This window comes from Callospermophilus lateralis, chromosome 3 (assembly GCF_048772815.1).
Source record: "Callospermophilus lateralis isolate mCalLat2 chromosome 3, mCalLat2.hap1, whole genome shotgun sequence".
Classification (NCBI taxonomy): domain Eukaryota; kingdom Metazoa; phylum Chordata; class Mammalia; order Rodentia; family Sciuridae; genus Callospermophilus; species Callospermophilus lateralis.
The window spans coordinates 78713466-78735528 of record NC_135307.1 but is presented as its reverse complement, the minus strand read 5'-3'; the positions used below and the strand labels follow the sequence as shown (position 1 = coordinate 78735528).

The window sequence follows — 22063 nt, the reverse complement described above, 5'->3', positions numbered from 1 at the left end:
TATGTCAAAATACATTCTACTGTCATGTATAACTAAAAAGAACAAATAAAAAATTTAAAAACTGATGGGAAAAAATGAAATCCAGAAGACTTGTACTTTTAGTCATTTTAATCTGTCACTTAGTTTAACTGACTAGATTACAGAGTCTTGGTTTATATATCTGTAAAATGAAGAAAGTCTTAGCTTTCCTGTTCGTTTCACAAAGGGTTCTGAAATCAAATTAATACAGATATAAAAGAGCTAACTATGAGCAAATTATAAATATCATTGCTTTTTGTATTTCTCTGCCTATTGGCCTACTCAAGACAGAACTAAAAACTAAATTATTCCTGCATAATAATATAATAATTTTTATATTTTTAAAGTTTTCCCTGACTAATCTGACTAGATAGAAGTGATCTCTTCATTCTTTGAATTTGAATTACATTGTTTAATTGATTTGTTATGAAGCATGTACTGTATGATGTTTCTAGCATCAGTTCTTTTTAATGTAATAAGAGATATCAGTGTTGACATTTTATACCGTCAACATTTATATTATTATCTCTCTGTATCCTGAGTGTGAATTTCTCAAGGAATGTCTTTCACAAATAGTAGATATTTAACAAATATTTGTATTTGACTTGATTGCTAAGATTCTTCTCAGTTGTGGTAGATTGATAACATGGCCCCTGAGACTGGAGGGGTGTAGCTTTGAGTTCTTGTGTAGCATGGACAATGACAGAGGAGCTATTCCCAATGCTGCAAGGAAAAAAATGAAAGGAAGAAAGAGAGGGAAGAAAGGAGAAGGAAAAAAGAAAGAAAGCTATAATATTTTGTGACTCCTTATATTCAAGATCCCACACCTTGAATATATATTATATGTTATACATGACAGTTGAATGTATTTTGACATATCATACATCGAGTATATTATATATAATCAGGCCTTATGATTTACGTACGATGATCCCTAGCCTAGAATGTGGTTGTGACAGTGCTAAAGCCTATGCCTAAGATGACAGCAGCCTCTCCTTTATTCCTCTTGGTCTGTCACCTGAAGGACCACATTGCTATAAAGAAGCCAGTATATTTGTATATGCACATACAAATATCATATATGTAAGTGAGGCCATCTTGGGCCATTGAGTTGTATCTGATCACCTTCTGGTTACATGTGTGTAAATGAGTTCAAGTGAGATTAATAAAAGAACCACTCAGTCAACACACAGAGTCATAAGGAAAAAAATACATCACTATGTTCATTACATAGTAGTAGATAACTAAGAACCAGAAGAGGTATTTCTCTAAGCTGTTAACATTTTCTTCTTCCTCTTTTATGGCCCTTTTCACACAGATTACCTTGTTTTCTGGTAATGTATCTTCTAACACTAACAGACCATAATGTGTGAGGGTAACACTAAATTTAGATTCACCTAAAGGGCTCTGCCTAGAACTGTGGGTTATAGGTGATTCGTCCATTCATAGAATACATAACAGCAACTTAGGGAGTTTTGGAACTGAAGACCTAGAGGGATTTATTATAAGAGCACTTAGAGAGCCACTGTACTTTCCCTTGCCTGACACCTGTATGGGCAGAGGTTAGTCTAGGATTAAAAGGGATCTAAAACATGGTGTATTCAAGCATTGTTCCATCATACCTTCCCTTCAGCGCCTAAACAACAAAAAATAAGTAAATAAATATCCTTTATATAGTATCCAATGCTCTCTTCTTTCTTTTCTTCTTCTTCTTCTTTTTTTTTTTTTTTTTTCCAGCTCTGGGGATGGAACACAGGGCCATGCATATGCTGTGCAAGCACTCTACCACTGAGCTACACCCCCTGCTCACTGTCCACATTTTTTTTAATGCCAGGGATTGACCCCAGGGGTGTTTAACCACTGAGTCACATCTCCAAAACTTTTCATTTTTTATTTTGGGACAGGGTCTCACTAAGTTGCTTAGGGTCTCACTAAATTGTTGAGGCTATATTTGAATTTGCAATCCTCCTGCCTCAGCCTCAGAGCTGCTAGGATTACAAATAGGTGCCACTACATGTTGCAGAACCAGATTTAAATTAACATGAAATATAACTTTGGTGAGGATGGGGGAATCACAAAAGCCATGTTTTGGGATTGTATATCAACTAGGGTGCAAATAATGAAACCTACTCCAAACCCAGAGTGAATGCTTGAGAATCTGTGTGCCAAAAGCAGAAGAAAGATCAGCAGACTGGCCTGTCCCCCCTGCAAAGCTACAACCCCTCTCCATTTTGCATCTTATTTAAGTGTGTGTTGGATTGGGCAGTGGACTCCAGATCCTCCTGCCTCCGCCTTTCTGGCCACTGGGATTACAGTGTGGTGTTTACTCGGGACCTAACTGGTGGAAGAATACTAGCTTCAGTGTAAAGTGGCATGAAAAAAAAACTGTACTTAAATAGCAGAACCTAGATGAAGTGTCTAGCCCTTGTAGTATCTAGCCCCTAAGTGCTGGGAAAGCAGTCCCTTTATTATTAAATATTCTCTTAGAGAACTTCCATCTAATAGAATTAAAAAATATTGCCCTTTTTTGAGGGAGGTACTAGGGATTGAACTCAGGGGCACTTGGCTTCTGAGTCACATCGCCAGTTCTATTTTTGAATTTTATTTGGAGACAGGGGTCTCACTGAGTTGCTTAGCATCTCACTTTTGCTAAGGCTGACTTTGGACTCCAGATCCTACTGCCTCAGCCTCCCCAGCCACTGGGATTATAGGCGTGGAACCACCCCCCTCCCCTACCTGACTAATATTGCCCTTTTTATCAATCAGCCATTTCCCAAGAACTAAAATATCTTCCTTTGACCTCTCAGTACTCTCTTTTCATAATTATGGCCCTTCCCATTACTGTTTTTGGTTAACTGAGAGAGATAACTTCTGTAACTAAAAAACAAAGATCTCTTGGTGATTCACTTTGGTAGTGATTCACTCAGGAGTTGGTAGATCCTGCAGGACAGCTTCCTGAAGAATCCAGTCTCATGTTTTGTCCTAGAAGTGACTCCAGCAAGAAAGGACTGTGTGATGACCTTTAATTTTAAAATTTACCCTATTATCCACCATTAATCCCCAAATAATAATCTACTCATCCTACATTTACATAATTAAGAAAGACTTCCCTAATCATTCTCAGAACAAATATTTGTTCACCTTGACACTAGTCCCCACTGTACCCTCAAACATCAAAGCCGTGACACAAAGAAATCAAGTTTCCTTCAGTTTAGAGGAAAACACTAAAATTAATCTCTGTTGGGGAACCCTGTACATTTAGTAAGCAGCTTAATAGGTCGAATAAGGAGTGTTTTTAACTTCTCTACTGAGAAAGTTGAGCTAAATGAATTTGGATGAACAGGAGAGGGTAGATATGTAGGTATGTTCAAATGTCTGAAGTTCAAGGTCATCTTCAACACTTATTAGAATAACCTCCATTAGCAATCTCCTAGCTAAGGGCAAAGTTAAGACAAGTTTAAAGACTGTCATGCCTGCCAAATGTGGTGACTAAAATATCCTCGTATTTGATTGGTTAATACAATCAACAATTTTACCTCTTTTCTTTCTTTTCGTTTTTTTTTTTTTTTTTTTTCCTGTACTGCAGATTGAGCTCCCACATGCTAGGTGAGCACTTTATTACTGAGCTACACCCCTAGATCTTTTTATTTTGAGACAGGGTCTCCGCTAAATTGCCCAGGCTGGCCTCTAATTTTCTATCCTCCTGCATCAGCCTCTGAAGTAGCTGGAATTACAGTCCTCGGCCACTGCACCCGACTACTACCTCGGTATTTTAAAGGGTTTTTGTTGTTCTTTGTTTGTTTGAGCAGTGGTTAATTTTGTTTCTGGTATCTACCACTCTTCCACCCACTGCTCAATTATGCACATGCCCAAGGACTGCTGGTCATAAAACTGAGAAAAATGGCCAGGAATGGTAGTGGACTTTCAATGGAATTTCAATCCCAGCAATTCAGGAGACTGAGGCAGGAGAATAATAAGTTCAAGACTCTGTCTCAAAATAAAAATAAAAAGGGCTGGAGATGTAGCTCAGCAGTAAAGTGCTCCTGGGTTCAATCCCTGGCACCACAAAATAAAAAAATTGAGCAAAATGATGAGCTCTTATTTCAGTATAGAGGCACTCATAAAAAGATGATCTTTTTTTTGTTTGTTTGTTTTTGTTTTTCACAGTGCTAGGAATCGAACGCAGGGCCTTGGCACATTCTACACAATTGCTCTACCACTGAACTACATAACCAGTTCCCCACCTCACAATTCCATTAGGGAGAGGAGTTGGTAGATCCTGCAGGACAGCTTCCTGAAGAATCCAGTCCCGTGTTTTGTCCTAGAAGTGACTCCAGCCAAGAAAGGACTGCGTGATGACCTTTAATTTTAAAATTATTTTCTTACTGTATTGTTACCCTGACCCCTTTTCTTTTTCTTCTTCTTCTTCTTCTTCTTCTTCTTTTTTTTTTTTTTTTTTTTTTTTCCGGCCAGGTACTGCAGATTGAGCTATCGGGTGCTACGTGAACACTTTATTACTGAGCTACACCCCTAGTTCTTTTTATTTTGAGACAGGGTTTCGCTAAATTGTCCAGGCTGACCTTTAATTTGCGATCCTCCTGCATCAGCTTCTGCAGTAGCTGGGATTACAGTCCTCGGCCACTGCACCCGACTTTTTCCTTGTTTTTTAAAAAGGCTTTGTTGTTGTTCTTGTTTGTCTGAGCAGTGGTTAATTTTGTCTCCAGTATCTACTCCTCTTCCTCCCGCTGCTCAGAAAAACCCAAGCTTCCGGCACTTTTACTGCTCCTCCCCTTAAAATGCTTAAACCACGCCTCAAATGTTCTGGCGCTAAGTTTGGGCCAATAAAGTCGTGCCTCAAGGATCACAAGACAAGGGAAAGGAAACCACCAGCCAATGAGAGGCTAATTATAATGTGAAGAAAAGTCTTTGGTGAAGTCTTTGCACCAATGAGAAGCAGACTGGGCGCCTAACCGAGGGTGGGTCGTTTCCTGAAACACGTGACCAGTGAACAGCAGCAACCCTGCCCCACCTCCTGGTCTGGAGGTAGCGCGATGGGCCACGCTTCCAATGGCTCGCAGAACCTCCAGTCACGTGCAATTTTTGCAAACTCAGCCGCTCCGGGCAGGTCATGTGACAGTGACGTTGGCACGACTCTCCCCAGTGGAAAAGGAGAGCTGCTTTCACTGACCGGGAATTGGTTTACCTCCACGAATGATCGCATGGCGGGGGCGGGGATAGCCTATCACGTGCTGCGGGACAGACCGGGGCGGGACAGGCCACTGGCTGCGGGGTGAGCTGGGCGCGCGGCGCGCAGGCGCCCTGGGGACCCGGTAGCAGCGGCGGCGGCGGCGACGAAGGGAGCTGGATCACTGATCCAGGCAGGAGGCGGCGGTGGCGGCCATGGCGGCAGATGGAGAGCGTTCCCCACTGCTGTCCGAGCCCATTGACGGCGGTGCCGGGGGCAACGGTTTAGTGGGGCCGGGCGGAAGCGGTGCTGGGCCCGGGGGAGGCCTGACCCCCTCCGCACCTCCGTATGGAGCCGGTAAACATGCCCCGCCCCAGGGTAAGCCGGGGCGGGTCCGAGGTGCTCCTGAGGGTACTCGGAGGGGCGGGGCCGAGGGCAGAGGCGGGACCCAAGCGCCAGGTGCGGGACTGTTGCACCTGTAACCGGGCGAGGCTTCCTTTCCTCTGCAATCTCGACAGAGTCTGGGAACGGAATTGGGTTTTGAGGAAGACGATGGAAGCGGCGATTATGAGGAGTCCTCCGAGTTTGTTCACAAGAGTTGAAGATCAGAAAAAGTTCCCTACCCCCGTGGAGCATCAGTGGGGGATGTCTGCAAGCAAACCCAGCACCTCTTTTTATCTGGTTCCTCTTCAGCATTTCCCCCGTTTCCTGAGGGGCATCCAGCCGTGTTGCCTGGGGAGGATCCGCCCCCCTATTCACCCCTGACCAGCCCGGACAGTGGGAGTGCCCCCATGATCACCTGCCGAGTCTGCCAGTCTCTCATCAACGTGGAAGGCAAGATGCATCAGCATGTAGTCAAATGTGGTGTCTGCAATGAAGCCACTGTGAGTTATACAAATCTATAAAATGGGCCCTGCTTTCTGGATCCTTTTTCTGATCTCAGTCAGTTTTTTTGGCCAAGGGATCTTCATAAAACCTAGTTTCAGTTCCGCAAGTATCTCTTAGCAATTTCACCAGAAGCCACTCACCAAACCTAATGTTCACTGTACTTCATCCTCACACCTATCCTGAATACTTAAGTGTAGTTCTTATTTGCAAATGTCATGATATGTGTGTCTCCTTCCTGGATAGAACCTTATCAGTCTGTTCTCTTATCAAAAAGTGTTTTTGGAGAGAAATGGAAGGGATTGGGTTGCTTGCTGATGTTCCCATTATTCTCTAGCCTATCAAGAATGCACCCCCAGGGAAAAAATATGTTCGATGCCCCTGTAACTGTCTCCTTATCTGCAAAGTGACTTCCCAGCGGATTGCCTGCCCACGTCCCTACTGGTAAGAGGCACAACGAAGGAAAGGGCATAAATAGGGAACATTGGAAAGGCAAAAAAGGATGAATGTTTATAAGAACAGAGGAGTGAGAGAGGCTTCATGTTTGTTTAGAAGGAGAAAAGGCTATAGAGCATTGTGCCAAAGGAATATTATAGCCAGCTTCCTCTTTTTTCAATAAAAAGATTTGAGATGAAGTGGTGTTCTTGGCAGCTGGAGTTGTAGCTCAGTGGTCGAGTGCTTGCCTAGCACATGTGTGGCATTGGGTTTGATCCTCAGCACCACATAAAATAAATAGGGGGAAAAAAAGGTATTGTGTCCATCTGCAACTAAAAAAAAAAAAAAAAAAAAAAAGAAATGGTGTTCTTTAGGAGAATGGAGTGTTGGGGGCTGGGTGAATTTTTTTGAGGTTAAAAGGGCATTAGAGACCTAAAGTTTAAGTAGTGCTATTCCTCAGGATTCTCTGGGGAAGGGTTGAAGGATTTGTACAGAGAAGTAGAACTTGATAGAGACTGGGAAATGCAAAGGAGGAACAGTGTGGGGATTCTTAGGATTGAAATCTTTAATCACAGTCTTTTTTTCTCCCATAAAGCAAAAGAATCATCAACTTGGGACCTGTTCATCCAGGACCTTCAAGTCCAGATCCACAGCCAATGGGTGTCAGAGTCATCTGTGGACATTGCAAGAATACATTTCTGGTAAGGAATGATATTGGGAAGGCCCTGGGGGGAAAAGCTTGAGTAATGACTATGAATCCTGAAAAGGTATGTCCTGTGGGGACACCATTTTCCAGCCTCCTTCTGCCTCAAGGTTCTTTCTATAATTTTCTATAATTAATTTTTCTTTCTCCATAGTGGACAGAGTTCACTGATCGAACCTTGGCACGTTGTCCTCACTGCAGGAAAGTGTAAGTGATTAGTGATCGAGCTTGTAATTGGGTGATGTATAGAGTTAAAACAAGGCTATTGTATCTATTCGTTTGCCTCCCTGCAGGTCTTCTATTGGGCGCAGATATCCGAGAAAAAGATGTATCTGCTGCTTTTTGCTTGGCTTGCTCTTGGCAGTCACTGCCACTGGCCTTGCTGTGAGTAACCTTGACCCAATCCTTTTCATTCTTCAGTCTCATCATGGGCTAAGCTTTGGGAAATTGGTACCCTAGAAAAAGATGAAAGAAACTGGGGGCAAGGGAGGTTGTTTTAAGTTATAAGTGAGCCAAAGTTGAAGGTAACTGATAAGTCTTAAGTGAAAAGTAGCTGTCTTCTGTGTAGGAGTTAGGACAATGGAGAGGGAGTTTTGAGTTACTATTAGGAAGCCTATCTTCATTGTTATACACAAGAAGTACTAACAGATGGCTGGGATGATTATGAGTATTTTCCTGCCTAGGGGATGGAAGCTAAACAACCTAGCCTTTTGTGGGGGTGGGGAGGAAGGTCCCTAAAGGTAGTTACACAGAAAGCTTGAATTCTTACTGTTCCCAGGGCTTTTAGGAAGTGGCAGGGCCTCAATAGCAACCTCATCTTTCTTTTTCCTCCTCTTCATCAGTTTGGTACATGGAAGCACGCACGGAGATATGGAGGTATCTATGCAGCCTGGGCTTTTGTCATCCTGTTGGCTGTGCTGTGTTTGGGCCGGGCCCTGTATTGGGCCTGTATGAAGGTCAGCCACCCTGTCCAGAACTTCTCCTGAGCCCCTCAATGATCCACAGACTGTGTCTGACCCCTCCCTGGTGGGGACAGTGACACTACAAAGGGAGCTGGGGTAAAAGGTTCCCTGGGCTTCAAGTAAGGAAGCCAAGCAGCTGCCTTCCTTTTCCCTGGGGAGAGGTAGGAAGGAACCAGGCCCTCACTTAGGTTTGGAGGGGTGGATAAGACCACTGCTGGCCATCTGCTTTCCTCCAAAGGTTGCTGTGTATAGGGTGAAGTAGGCAAAATATTGCCCCTAATCCTGGGTCCTGAAGATGGGTCTAGCCTTGTCCTTCCTATATGCTCCCTGAGAGCCATTCCTGTCCCTTACACATTCCAGGGCAGGGTGGGGGTGGGTAGCCCTGGGGGGTTCCCCTCCCTCTTGTGCACCATTAGGACTTTGCTGCTGCTATTGCACTTCACCAGGGCTGGCTCTGGCCTCAGTACTCTCAAGTCTCCTCTCCCCACATTCCGTGTCCTATGGGGGTGGGGTCAGCCGCTGCTCTGTACAGAACCACAGGAACTGATGTGTATATAACTATTTAATGTGGGGTATGTTCCCCCAGTCCTGTTATTTCCCTAAATTCTTCCTTCCAACCTTCCTTGCCTCCCCAGTTGCAATGTTTAACTGGGCTGGGTAGGGTTGCTGTCTTGGGGGAGGTTAGGGACTCATCCTGTGCTTGTAAATAAATAAGGTCATGACTCTAACCTTTGTTAACTCGTATGTATAAAAAGATGAGGAAGGGATTCTACAGCCCCACAAAGGGTAAAACACAAAACACAGCAAGGACAAAACTATGACCTTTTATTTTTACAGATAAGTCTTAAAAAAAAAATTGGGCTTAAAAGAAACCTTAGTAACAGTAGCTTCATTTAAGGATTCATTCTTACAGAAGAGAAATAAGATGCAGATTTCTCTAGCAAGCTACTAAAAAAGGAATGTGGAGGGTGGGGGAAGCTATTTCTAAGATTCAAAATGATTCTGAGAGGGTATCACAGTGCTAGGTATAGGGTGATGGGACAGTGATCACTGCCAAGGGCCTTGGAGCGAATCTTGCTGTCACACAATACAGGTAAAAGAGAGTGGGACAACAAAAAGTAATCAAGACGCCAACCAACGTTCTTGGACCGAGCATTCATCATGTAAGTCCAAAAGGTATAGGCATATTCAGTGTTGGGGTACAAGTGCCGGAAACTGTCAGCCAGCGGCACAGCCTGCAGCAATTCTCCAAAGCCTTGGCGCTCCTGTGGAGTGAAGCCAGCATTTTTTTTGTTTCCTTTGGGGTTACGAAGGTCAATTTCTTCATGAGCCACATTGAGGTCCCCACATAGCACAAGGGGCTTGCGGGAAGCCAAGCCCTTCAGGAATTGGCGAAAGGCTTCATCCCAGCGCTGGCGGTACTCCAGCCTTACCAGACCCCGGCCAGCATTAGGTACGTAGGCTGTTACCAGCACAAACTTGTCAAATTCAGCCACAATTACCCGGCCTTCCTGATCATGTTCCTCCTCACCTATAAAAATGAAGACAATCAGCATGAAAAGCCTATAAGAGAAGGTAATAAGACACTGGGGAAAGAAAGAAGTACTAACAATTGGTTGAAGCATCACAGGCATTAGGAATCAATAGGGTCTCACCGATGCCATAAGAGACTTTGATGGGGCACTGGCGGGAAAGTAGACCCACACCACTGTATCCTTCCTTGTCCGAAGGAGCTGCCCAGTACTGATGGGATAATCCAGGCAGCTCTTGAAGTTCAGGTGGTAATTTGTTCTCTGAACATTTGGTCTCTTGGAGGCAGAGGATATCTGGGGCTTCTTCCTTTACCCACTGGAAGTTTAAAAAAGAAAAAGGTGGAAAAGACATTTGTCAATTCAGCAAACATTTATTTTGCAGTACTTGGGACTGAACCCAGGACCTCTTAGATGAGACAAGCACTCTACACCTAAAACACATTCCCAACCCTCCAGAGACATTTATCGAACAATTTATGAATGAAATTACTTATCTATACACAGCTCAGATACAGTCCCTATGCATAAGGAGTTCCAACAGTCAAGAAGCATAACGTTTAAACAATTACAAATTATGCAACTTGACCACTAATCACTAATGGTGGGGGATAATAATATTTTACACGTTGTACTAAGGACTTTTTTTTTTGTATATGCAGTGCATAGCCAGCTAAGATTTTGAAGCAGCAGTTACTAAGATGGAGAATATGCTGGAAATAAAACAGAGGAAGTCCAGTATAGAGGTTTTTACAACATTCTAGGGAAGAGGAAAGGACACGAAACAAGAAATGGCAATGGAATTGATAGAATGAACATTTACGCAAGACTTGATGAAGCCCCCAGTTGTACTTCCCCCAAGAAAACTACAGACAAGTGCCACATATAGTGGCACACAACTTGTAATTTCAGCAATTCCAGAGGATGAGGCAGGAGAATATCAAGTTTGAGGCCACCCTTAACATTCAATGAGACCTTCAGCAAATTAGCAGAACCCTATCTCAAAAAAAAAAAAAAAAAAAAAAGGAATGGAGATGTAGCTCCGTGGTAAAGCACCCATGGATTTCCCAGTACCCCCTGCCTCCCCCCAAAAGACAACTCTAGGCAAGAGAAAAATAACATCCTGGTGTGGAAACAATGAGACAAGGTGATTAAATTGCAAGACCACTCAAGATTATGGAATATATCTTCCCCTCCCTGAATTCCACTTACATCTAAACCTTTCTTCTTAATCCAGGCTCGAAGCCCATCAACATTCCAAGAGCAGATCTTGAGTGTGGCAGATTTGCCACTGGGTGAGGTTTTCTTATCTGGAGGGTCTTCATACAGGACTGGGCCCTCTCCTGCTGTCTCTTTTTCTTTTTTTTTTGCTCCTACCTTACTCTTCTTGGACTCTGGCTCTACAGAATGAATAACAGATAATGATAAAATTGTCAATTTGCAACCTCAATAGTTTACTATAGACCACAGAGAATCGATAGTTGCCTTGACTTCTCTGCCAATTCCTGTAAAAATATGATTCAGCTTCCCATTTATGGTTCATCGAGGAAACCATAAACACTGTACTGCAGCTTGGAGGGAGAGGGGTTTATTTTATTTCTTTTTCTTACCAGTTTTGGGCTCTTCCCCATCTTCTGCCGCCGCTCCCTTTTTCCCACGCTTTGGCATCCCTGTAACGAACGTCCTTCGGAACCAGTACCACGTCGCCCACCGAAACAGTACTTTTACCGTGTTGCCTACATTCGCAAAAAAATTGTGGAATCAAGTAAGACTAGGATGAAGACTCCTCCCTACGGCGTCCACACACCAGGTCCCGCCTTTCAAACTATCTTATCTCTAAACTCTTTCCCCGCCTTAGTGCATCACAGGTCCTTCAGCCCCTCACCCACATTAGATAATTTAAAAATGAGTCGTAACCTCCTCGCAAAACCTGCCCTCTGGCCAAGTAAGGATCTTAATTATGAGTCCTTAATGGGCTGGCCAGTCATTTAGTAGGACAGCAACCCTGAATCTGACCTGCTTGAGTCGGAGCGTAGCACCTCCTTACCCGAACACAAAGAATGGAGCACGCTTTGCGCCCACGTGGGTGACTGATGTGGTTACGTGAACCACGCATGCGGGCGATTGGTCTGTTTGGAACCACGTGACAGAGAAGTGCCCGCCCTTCTCTGGCTCTTCTCAGGGGACTGAAGGCCCCACGGCTCCATTTTAGCGCTGTTTATTTTTTTGCCAGATTTATGACTCATCCTGCCACCTAGACCGAAGATCCTAACGCAATGCAAAGAAGGAAGAAATCAATGGGGAGGGCTGGGCTGAACCGCAGAAGAGAGGCTGGGGACCAGATACGGATGTTAGGCGCAGAGACCCGTCCCGTGCTCCTGGCATTTAAGAAGACAGGTCCTGAAGGGGCTTTAACAGCTGCGGCGCGGTCGGCGCGGTCGCGCCACCCTTAGACGTAGTTCTGTGCTTGGCCGTGTGCAGTTTGCTTTCTACTTGTGGCTGCCACTTCATCCTCGGTGCTGCGGAAACTGCTGCTCAGCACCGAAGCGTGAGGGCCTCCGTAGCTCCACCGTTTCTAGTAGCCTGCCGGCGTTTTTTCTCTGGCTCTACCATGCCGACGGTGCTGGGTTTTGAAGGCAGTGCCAACAAGATTGGTGTGGGAGTGGTGCGTGATGGCAACGTGCTGGCGAACCCGCGACGAACTTATGTCACACCTCCAGGCACAGGTGAGTCATTAGGGTACTTATAGTTGCGGCTGGCTTCTCTGCACAGCATCGCCTTCCATCTTCCTAAACACTAGTGAAGTGGGTGCGCGTTGTCAACTTGTACAGCATTAGCTAAGAGTCTGGTTGGGATTATTATGTGGCCAAATGTTACAAGGCTGGTGACTATAAGAGTCCTAGGTATTTGAGTCTGTATCTTCTGGGTTCGTTCAGATTTTATTCAGCGTCTTTTATGTGCTGAACATTCAAAAATAGGAGTTATGAGCCTGGGGTAGAGTCGGACTTGTAATGTAAACAGATCCTACGGCAGATGTGTCAGAATTTTCTAGAATAAGGGGGGAGAGGAGAGCAGAAACTCTTATTAGTTTAGGTGTCAGAACTGGATAAGTTTGTAAGATTCATATTCAGTATTCTGCTCTTAAAGTGGGGAAAGTAACACCTGTATCTCTGGGCCTTGAGGACTACATGAAACTACCAGACACATTATAATTTGTTATTAATATTACTTATAAGATATTGCATCTTGCCTAGCCTCTCTTATAATAGCTGCACACATAGATAGGACAGTTGTCCTGTATGTACTTGAAAATTCTAGAAACAAGTGCTGTTGTGACAGGTTATTACTTAGAAATATGTATTTATGTTTGCCATTAACTCTTCTAAGTACTTGGATACTGGAAATATAAATAAAATGGCTAATGCTCTGAGATACTTATGGGGAAACTATAGATAATTATAGTGCTATGTTTCTTCTGCATCATCTACAGCAATGTAATTTTATGTAGGGTTCTTTAGAGTCACAGAAAAGGTCACCAGAAAGTATGGGTATCACTTTAATTGAATTCCAAAAGCTGAATAGAAATTGGATATAAAGAAGGGCAGTTCTGAAAGAGGAACGATTGTATAGAAGTTCGAAAAAGACTATCTAAAAATTTGGTAGAATGAAACAATTCTTCCTTCATTACTAAAACCTCCAGTCTTGTTTTTTACTTCTACTTATCTTCTATGGGAAAACTATGATCTTTCATCTGTGTCCATTTCTTAGGGTTCCTTCCAGGTGATACTGCCAGGCATCACCGGGCTGTTATCCTAGACATTCTGCAGGAGGCACTAACAGAAGCTAGAGTAACCTACCAGGATATCGACTGCATTGCTTACACCAAAGGTATGACTGGGAGAAGGGTAACAAAGGAGAAGAATACCTGGATCCTTTATAGTTAAAACAGCCTACACCTTACCTATGCCACCATCATTCTTCCTCATGTACTCTCATGTCTACTGTTTTCACCTGCTCTTTCTAATCTCTAGGATTCTAACTCCCATTTCTATGCCTCTAGGTCCTGGCATGGGTGCCCCATTGGTTTCTGTAGCCATTGTGGCACGTACTATGGCCCAACTATGGAATAAACCATTGCTAGGTGTGAACCACTGTATAGGCCACATTGAAATGGGCCGTCTCATCACTGGAGCCACCAGCCCAACTGTGTTGTATGTCAGTGGAGGAAATACGCAGGTATTTATGGTACCTATTATATTTTAATAATTTCTGAGGCAGTCGACCTAAAAGTTTCCTACTGTACCTGAGTTGTAGGAACTGTAAAAACAAAGCTGGGCTTATCTGAAACCTAGGTATTGTAGAAAACTCAAAACAGTTTTGATTTAGAATTGGGCAAGATAATTAGAAAATTATGTGATTTTTCTATATGTGATTATAAAAATAAGGAATTTCTAATTTAGAAAAGGAAAGAATGATAAGGAGACTTTCACTATTTTGAAGTTTTGGGGTTTTTTGGTAGTACTGAGAATTGAACCCAGAGGGGTTGTAACTCAGCTATATCCCAGCCCTTTTTATTTTCTATTATGAGACAGGGTCTCACTAGGTTGCTTATACCTTACAAAATTGCCAAGGCTTGCTTTAAACTTGCAATCCTCCTGTCTTAGCCTCCCAAGATGCTGAGTTTACAGTCATGCACAACCACGTTGAGCTGCCACTCCTTCCTACTGTTTGATTTTTTAAAATTTTATTTGGAGATGATCTCATTAAGTTGCCCAGGCTGGCTTCAAACTTCCAGTTTGCCTAACTGTATGCCTAACCCTCCTGAGTTTCTAGGATTACAAGTGTGCACCCTGTACCTGGTTTTATTTATTTATTTATTTTTATTTTATTTTTTTTAACCAGATATTGAACTCAGGGGCACACAACCACTGAGCCACATCCCCAACCCTTTTTTGTATTTTATTCAGAGACAGAGTCTCACAGATGCTAAGAGATGCTTAGCATCTCGCTGTAGCTAAGGCTGGCTTTGGTTAACAAAGGAGAAGATATCCTTTTGCCTCAGCCTCCCGAGCTGGGATTACAAACATGCGCCACCCTGCTCAGCTGGTGATAACTATTCTTTATAGTAAAAGTTTGCCACATATGAAGAGTGGACATAAGTGGATTTCCATTGCTATGTTGGGTAGGCCATGTATCTAATCCCATATGAGATTTTTTAATTCTTCAATTTCTTGTCTCCAAATATTACCACACTGGTAAGAATTACCTAGAATGACTCTTGTTCCCTGCCTCCAAGCAGGAAAACACATTTCCTACTCTATACCCTCAAGACTACTTTTGAGGGACATACTAGGAACCTCTAAGCTGGAAACATGTTTTTGTAATGACATTTTTTGTGTATGCCCAAAGGATAGTGATAGGTTACTAAGTCATCTTCTATAGGTTTAAGAATCTGTTGTAGGAATCCTTAGGGTTTTTAGGCTTCTCATCAGAGAAGAACCATATAGAAATTACCCACTCAGGGTTTAGGAAAATACTTGTTTTTCCATTTCTCATTGGAAACTAACAGCCATGTTGATACTCTGCTGCTTTCTTCCCCAAAGCCAAATACTCCTTTTTAGAGACTTGAGGTTTCATGGACATCCTCATCGCCCTTAGGTGATTGCCTACTCAGAACGTCGTTACCGCATATTTGGTGAAACCATTGATATTGCCGTTGGTAATTGTCTGGATCGTTTTGCTCGAGTGCTGAAGGTAAGCTGTTGAGTCTGCAGATAATATAAGATATGGGCAAATTTCAGGGGAGCAATGGAAATGGAGGAAGTAGTAAATAAATAGCTTCTTATACTTTTTGTACATCTGACTTCATCCTCTTTCATTAACTTTTTTTCTTTTTAACATGGATGGATAATAAGCACTTATATGTTTAATAATAAATAACTATGTTATATCGGTATGTTATTTCTTATTACAAACATTAGTTTGTACCTACATGTAGGCATGATTCCATAAAATAAATAAATATATACACATATGTAAATATGTATATGTTTTATTATACACATACACAAAAAAATAGACAGGTTTTCTTTAGCTTGGTATGGAGAATGGCACACTAGAATGACAAGCACATCCATATATGTACAAGAATATGTTTCTGTATTTTATAATAAGCATGTTTGTATAGTCACCTACTTTGTTTTTTCTTCTAGATTTCCAATGATCCTAGTCCAGGCTACAACATTGAACAGATGGCAAAGCGGTAAGAGAACATATGATGGAAGAGTCCTGGCCGTTGGGGCCATTATTATATATGCTTTTGTCCCTGCATATATAGTAATGAAGTTTGGGAAGACTTTGGGAGGGAGAGCAGCCATCTGAATGTATGCTTAATGCCTTTACTCATTTCTACATAGAGGCAAAAAGCTTGTTGAGCTGCCATATACTGTAAAGGGAATGGATGTCTCATTCTCAGGGATTCTGTCTTTCATTGAGGTGAGTGTGAGAGGTAAGGAGGTGGAGGCACTTTCATACTTTTTCAGTGGAATATATCTATTCTGCTCACCATTGTATTTCCTGCAGATAGTTCTGCTCCATATCAGATGCTGAATATGTTCACTTAGCACATGTTTATTGAATGTCTTCTGTGTACTAGCACTGTTCTAGATAATAGGAACATGGTGGAGCAAAACAACAATCTGTGCCTAGGGGCTGTAGTTCACTTGTCTAGCATGTGCAAGGCCCTGGGTTCAGTCCCCAGCACTGAAAAAAAAAAATAATAATAATAATATCCCTGACAACATAAAGCTCAGATCCTAATGCTGGCAGCTAAGCAAAAAAAAAAAAAAAAAAAGAGAGAGAGAATAATGAAATGTAACATGTCAGATAATTATAAGTACTATGAGAAAAAAAAGGCAGGGTAAGTAAGAGGTGAGAGATGCCAGGACAAGCATTCAATAAATAATCATTGAATCTTTTTTTGGGGTGGGGGGCAGACTCTTATTTTAATATTAATGTTAAAATACAAAACATAAACATTAAAACACCGAATTTGTATGATTACATGAATGGTGTGACTCTACAACATGTACAACCAGAGAAATGAAAAATTGTGCTCCAGGGCTGGGATTGTGGCTTAGTGGCAGAGCGCTTGCCTTGCACAGGTGAGGCACTGGGTTCAATCCTCAGCACCAAATAAAAATAACAAAATAAAGATATTTTAAAAAACAAAACAAAACAAAAAAACTTTACACAAATGTAAAAAAAAAATTGAATGTAAATAAATGAAAGTCCCACTGCCCTATTTTCTAAACAAGTACAAGGATATATACAAAAACAAGATTATTTTGAACTTAACTTTACACCCTCAAATGAGAATACCTGAGATGTGGGGTAAAGGAACATGTAGAGCAAAGACCCTGATGTGCTTCGAAGAGTATAGTCTGGATCTATAGGTGAAGTCTCCTATAATTGGATATGGGGATGGGATAGGAAATGGGGTGAGGTTTTTTTGTTTAGTGAAATCAATCAGTCATGTGACTTTGCTTCTAAAACCTAAAAATTAGGGTTTAGAATGGAATAAAGTGATAAAGCAAGTGCTTAACATTCATGAAGTTCAATCCTCCCCACAGCAGCCCTACCCCACCAAATCTGAATTTACTATAGAAATGCAAAGACTGCCAGGACTTTATATTTTTGCAACTTTCCTGATAATATGTTCCCTGGCTCCTACTCTCAGGAAAATCAATCAGCATTAATTCAGTGTATTTCAAGACAAGTCAAATCCTAATTATTGAATCTTAAATGAATGCTGCCCATTGTATAGCTGGGTGAGGAAGGGCAGTGTGTGCTACAGAATGCTGGTACTTTGAAGTGTGATGAAACATGGTGATCCTTTGAGTGTGCCAATTTTTGCTCTCATTACATTCCAAGCCACTGTTCATTTTTTTGTTTTCCCTTTATTTGTAGGATGTAGCCCAACGGATGCTGGCCACAGGCGAGTGTACTCCTGAGGATCTATGTTTCTCCTTGCAGGTAATTAATGAAAAGGTGGGACAAAAGTTGAGGCTAAAGTCTGATTTTTTTTTTTTTTTTTTTTAAAGTGGGTGTAGTGGGTGGTACTAGGGATTTAATCCAGGGTAACTCTACCACTGAGCTAAATCCCTAGTCTTTTTTAATTTTATTCATTTATTTATTTTAAAAAAATATTTTCATAGTAGATGGACACAATATCTTTATTTTATTTTATGTGATACTGAGGATTGAACCCAGTGCCTCACACGTGCTAGGCAAGTGCTCTACCAACTGAGCTACAACCCCAGCAAGTCCTTTTTTATTTTTATTTTGACATAGGGTTTTGCTAAGTTGTTGAAGCTGGCCTCAACTTGAAGTATCCTGCCATAGCCTCCCAAATACCTGAGATTATAGGCTTGCCCCACTGTACCCAATCTAAAGGAGAGATTTTACACAGTAGAGCAGAAATGAGCTGGGATGTCTCTAGAGCAGAAATGAGCTGGGATGTCTCTCTGACATTTTCATATTCTCTGTTCTCCATAGGAAACTGTGTTTGCAATGCTGGTAGAGATCACAGAGCGAGCCATGGCGCATTGTGGTTCCCAGGAAGCCCTCATTGTGGGAGGTGTGGGGTGTATGTATCATTGAATGGTATTCCTGGTTCATATTCTTGGCTTTATGTATCTTCCTCCTAATATTCTGTATCTATGGATTTGGGAAAATGATCAGTTTCACTTTTTCCCTGTGTATTCCAATTCTTGCCTCCAGTCCCCTGCTTTATTCTAGTAAGTACACATGAAGTGTATGACTGGACTATGGAGAGGCTGAAACTAAGCTAGCCTTGAACCTTACTATTTCATAGGTAATCTGAGGTTGCAGGAGATGATGGAGACAATGTGCCAGGAACGGGGAGCTAAGCTTTTTGCCACAGATGAGAGGTAAAGGCCCTTTCCCTTTCTTCTTTTTTTCTTCTCCCATTATTGTGGTTTTCTGCCCTTAATCACAAGTTTCATATTTTCTTTCCTTTATAGATTCTGCATTGACAATGGAGCCATGATAGCCCACGCTGGCTGGGAGATGTTTCAGGCTGGACATAGAACGGCCATCAGTGACTCTGGGATTACACAGAGGTGATTCACTGCTTGGAGGGGATAGATAGGATTAGATAAGGGAGATAGGAAATCCAGAAACATGAGGGTAGAGAAGATAGAAAATATTAAAGGCTTGTCCCTCACCAATTTTCCTCATTTTCCTGCAGGTATCGTACAGATGAAGTAGAAGTGACCTGGAGGGACTAACAAGATTAACAAGAAAAGAGTAGATAGTTCCCTAATTAGAACTCAAAGGACCCTGGCCCTTAATCTCTCTCCTGATGTGGGAATCTTGGCAATGCTATGGACTCTGCTCTTACCTGGCCTTGCTGTGGACTCTGATGTGAGGCTTGATGTCTCATATGGAACTTCTAGATGACTCAGCAATAAAATGCTTTTGGTTTTGTATGTTGGTTTTGGTTTGTGTTGTTAGGACCAATATAGAGTTAACACTGGGTGAATTCTTATTGATGGAGTCAGTGGATAAGGACTCAAGGGTATCACCCTGGCTGACTGCAGCTGGCTTCAGAGGCTGCTACTCAACAGTAAAGCATGAGAGGAAATCATAGGTACTATCATAACATCCTCTTAACAATAATATCATCACAATTCAAGGTATTTTAGTATTAGGCCTTGTACTGACTACCTTAGTCATTTCATTTAATTTCTTTGAGTAATTAAACTTCCAAATTTGTAATTAAGGGCAGAAAACCACAATAATGGGAGAAGAAAAAAAGAAGAAAGAGAAAGGGCCTTTACCTCTCATCTGTGGCAAACTCAGGACTTCTCAAAATAGCCTGGTCTAATTTATAAATCCTTTGTACACTTTCTCATCTCCTCCTATTTGCACTCATGCTAGCAGACCTGAGGGGGGCCCAAAATACACCTCTGTTCTACAACCACCAGAACTAATCCCATCTTAGTCACCTCATCAGTTACAACCTCCTAACCATGTATCTCTCTACCCTCTTTTTTTTTTCCCCCCCTCCCCATCTCTTTCTCTCTTCCAATTCCTGAAACTCTTCTGTGCTCTCTGGAACTAACAGTCATTTACAAACATCTGTATATCCCATCTCTCTTCTGTTCCTTTCACATTCTTGCTTTGAGGCCCGGACCACATTCCAACTCCCCACACTCTACCTATACCACTGATTGAACCCAGGGGAGATCTATCACCGAGCTACATCCCTAGCTCTTTTTATTTGTATTTTGAAACCTGATTTCTTGTGAGGACTCTGCTTCTCCTAGTGCCTTTGTAGTGGTCATGATTTCTCTTCTGCACTCATTGTACCATTGAGCCTGGAGTGGTTCAGGTGTCTTCCTTTCTCATACTATTTTCAGACCATTTTTTTGCATCCCCAATATCCCTTTGAAGCATTTAGACTATACCACACCACACCATTTTTGTCATAATCCTGATGATTTCGGTATTCTTGTAGGTCATCCTCCTTCTCTGGTCATATTCTAGACCTGTATCTCTTCCATATGTCTATCTCAAATATCCCACTCTCATACCAATACTTTCTGTCTTTCCAGATCTTTCCCTTTAGTATGCTCAATACAGTAATTCATCCCTTCACCAGGACCTACAGTCCTTTGATCTTACTCCTTTCCACTGACTCTATTCCCCATGTCTTCATTTCCCTTCTTCTCAAGCTGAATTCCAGTAGTAAGTATTGAGTAAACTTCCTGTCCTTTGCTATTATTTTATTTTTTCTCTTATTCAACTCATAACCTACTCTTTACCTAGATCCTTGCAGCTGAAAGGGTGAGCAAAAATAGCTATGCTGCAGGTCTGTCTTAAGTTTATCACCTAAAGTGGGTTCTATATGTTATCCAGCCATATTCTATCTCCCTAGGCATTTTACTTGCCCTCTGATAACTTAAATATCTACTGACCCTCATAACTAATATCCCTCTCCATAGTCTGATTCTTGACTTGTTCCTATTTTGGTGAGAAAATAGAAATAACATGAACATTTACAACTTCCACCACCACATCTAACTACCTTCCAGGACCTGTATTCATATACTTCACTTTCCCTCCGTTGTTATAAACAAGTGGTTACCAACCATAATTGATTTTGTTCCTCAGAGGACATTGGGTTGTCAAAACTGGGAGGTAGGTGCTATTGGAGAAAAGCCAATTATACTATAAAATATCCTCCAATGCACAGGAAAGCCCCACATTCTCTCTGCTAAAATATCAGTGGTGTTAAGGTTAAATCCTGTTACAAACAGGGTCATGATCCTGTCCACACACTTGTGCAGTGGATCTTATTCTCTAGTTTTTGAGCACATAGCTCAGCAATTCTCCCTCCTTCTTTGTAGTCAGTACTTCTCTTTTTCCCCTGAGAAAGAATGCCCTCTTGGCCCCATTTCCCCTTCCACTGCTTCCTATTTTTCTGTTCCACTTCACAGCAAGAGTTTTCTTCCCCAGAAATTCCATCTGTATCAAAACTGTTCTTACCATGGTCACTGATGACTTGGTCATAGCTAAGTCTAATTATGCATTCTGCTTTATCTTACAGAATATCGGTGGCATTTGACACTACTTTGAAATATTTTCTTTACCTGGCTTTAGAACATATTCTCTGCTTCCTAGCTGACCTCCCTATGTCCTTTGATGTTTTCTTGCCATACTCTGCTGACTTTGCAGAGTGCAGTCCTCAGGCTGCTCTGTTTTCACAGGTCCCTGTACTGATTTTATCCAGTCTTGTGCATTAAAACCATTTTTGATGTGGGTGATTCCCAGTTTTATAGTTTCAGTAAGACGTTCTCTTCTAAATATATCTAGTTGCCCATTAGCATCTTGGATACTCAATGTGCATTTCAAATTTAACATATCCCAAATTAAATATTTCTTTGCCAGTTTATTCCTGCAGTCTTACCAATTTGACCTCTTCTACTCAAATCCGTGCTTTCTCTGTCTCAGCAGCACTGTCTCTTTTGTTGTACATTAGGCACTACAGGTATGCTGACCCTTAAGACCTTCACACTTTCCTGGAAATCTTCGCCCAGATGAAGGGTCACTCCATCATAGTCTTCCAAGTCTGCTCAGCTCAGTTTCCCACCACTACCACCACCAAGTGAAGCCTTCCCAACAACCCTCCTTAAAATTGCTTTCCTTCAGCACTTCCTAAGCCCCTCTCTGTTTTACTTTTTTTTCATTCTATACAATCATCTTTTTCTTTTTTTGGACTAGAGATTGAACCCAAGAGTACTTTACCACTGAGCTACAT

General features: G+C 42.0%; 3 protein-coding genes across 7 annotated transcripts; 2 read left to right on the top strand and 1 right to left on the bottom strand.

Annotated features, from left to right (window-relative positions):
- Positions 1 to 5304: 5304 nt before the first annotated feature.
- On the top strand, positions 5305 to 8916 carry Pip4p1 (phosphatidylinositol-4,5-bisphosphate 4-phosphatase 1). Of its 4 annotated transcripts, none has more exons than XM_076850507.1 (7): positions 5305 to 5560; positions 5897 to 6087; positions 6426 to 6532; positions 7119 to 7224; positions 7381 to 7433; positions 7520 to 7610; positions 8069 to 8916. In XM_076850507.1, exons 1-7 carry the CDS (start codon positions 5419 to 5421, stop codon positions 8210 to 8212), a joined length of 834 nt encoding a protein of 277 aa, XP_076706622.1. In that variant the 5' UTR covers positions 5305 to 5418; the 3' UTR covers positions 8213 to 8916. The 4 variants fall into 4 exon arrangements, with proteins under 4 accessions (XP_076706622.1, XP_076706621.1, XP_076706624.1 ...); XM_076850506.1 differs by having other exon boundaries at positions 5305 to 5581; XM_076850509.1 differs by lacking the exon at positions 7119 to 7224.
- An 80-nt stretch (positions 8917 to 8996) lies between these two features.
- Positions 8997 to 11798, bottom strand: Apex1 (apurinic/apyrimidinic endodeoxyribonuclease 1). 2 transcript variants are annotated; one of them, XM_076850504.1, is made up of 5 exons: positions 11734 to 11798; positions 11328 to 11453; positions 10930 to 11117; positions 9844 to 10036; positions 8997 to 9719 (listed from the first exon to the last, which is right to left on the bottom strand). In XM_076850504.1, exons 2-5 carry the CDS (start codon positions 11383 to 11385, stop codon positions 9202 to 9204), a joined length of 957 nt encoding a protein of 318 aa, XP_076706619.1. In that variant the 5' UTR covers positions 11386 to 11453; positions 11734 to 11798; the 3' UTR covers positions 8997 to 9201. The 2 variants fall into 2 exon arrangements, with proteins under 2 accessions (XP_076706619.1, XP_076706620.1); XM_076850505.1 differs by having other exon boundaries at positions 11765 to 11798.
- A 103-nt stretch (positions 11799 to 11901) lies between these two features.
- Osgep (O-sialoglycoprotein endopeptidase) lies at positions 11902 to 19229 on the top strand. The gene is made up of 11 exons (XM_076848408.1): positions 11902 to 12443; positions 13486 to 13605; positions 13778 to 13953; positions 15376 to 15471; positions 15930 to 15979; positions 16134 to 16212; positions 17686 to 17751; positions 18274 to 18364; positions 18593 to 18668; positions 18762 to 18860; positions 18989 to 19229. The coding sequence occupies exons 1-11, from the start codon at positions 12329 to 12331 to the stop codon at positions 19026 to 19028; spliced, it is 1008 nt and encodes a 335-aa protein (XP_076704523.1). The 5' UTR covers positions 11902 to 12328; the 3' UTR covers positions 19029 to 19229.
- The last annotated feature ends 2834 nt before the right edge of the window (positions 19230 to 22063 follow it).

Excerpts from the sequence above, each read along its gene's own strand:
- Pip4p1 (XM_076850506.1), top strand. The coding sequence starts at position 5,419 with ATGGCGGCAGATGGAGAGCGTTCCCCACTGCTGTCCGAGCCCATTGAC. Across the intron at positions 6,533-7,118 it reads GCCTGCCCACGTCCCTACTG|CAAAAGAATCATCAACTTGG; the intron begins GTAAGAGGCACA and ends TCTCCCATAAAG. Across the intron at positions 7,225-7,380 it reads ATTGCAAGAATACATTTCTG|TGGACAGAGTTCACTGATCG; the intron begins GTAAGGAATGAT and ends CTTTCTCCATAG.
- Apex1 (XM_076850504.1), bottom strand. The coding sequence starts at position 11,385 with ATGCCAAAGCGTGGGAAAAAGGGAGCGGCGGCAGAAGATGGGGAAGAG. Across the intron at positions 10,037-10,929 it reads TTAAGAAGAAAGGTTTAGAT|TGGGTAAAGGAAGAAGCCCC; the intron begins GTAAGTGGAATT and ends TTAAACTTCCAG. Across the intron at positions 9,720-9,843 it reads CAAAGTCTCTTATGGCATCG|GTGAGGAGGAACATGATCAG; the intron begins GTGAGACCCTAT and ends TCATTTTTATAG.
- Osgep (XM_076848408.1), top strand. The coding sequence starts at position 12,329 with ATGCCGACGGTGCTGGGTTTTGAAGGCAGTGCCAACAAGATTGGTGTG. Across the intron at positions 13,954-15,375 it reads TCAGTGGAGGAAATACGCAG|GTGATTGCCTACTCAGAACG; the intron begins GTATTTATGGTA and ends CATCGCCCTTAG. Across the intron at positions 15,472-15,929 it reads GTTTTGCTCGAGTGCTGAAG|ATTTCCAATGATCCTAGTCC; the intron begins GTAAGCTGTTGA and ends TTTTTCTTCTAG.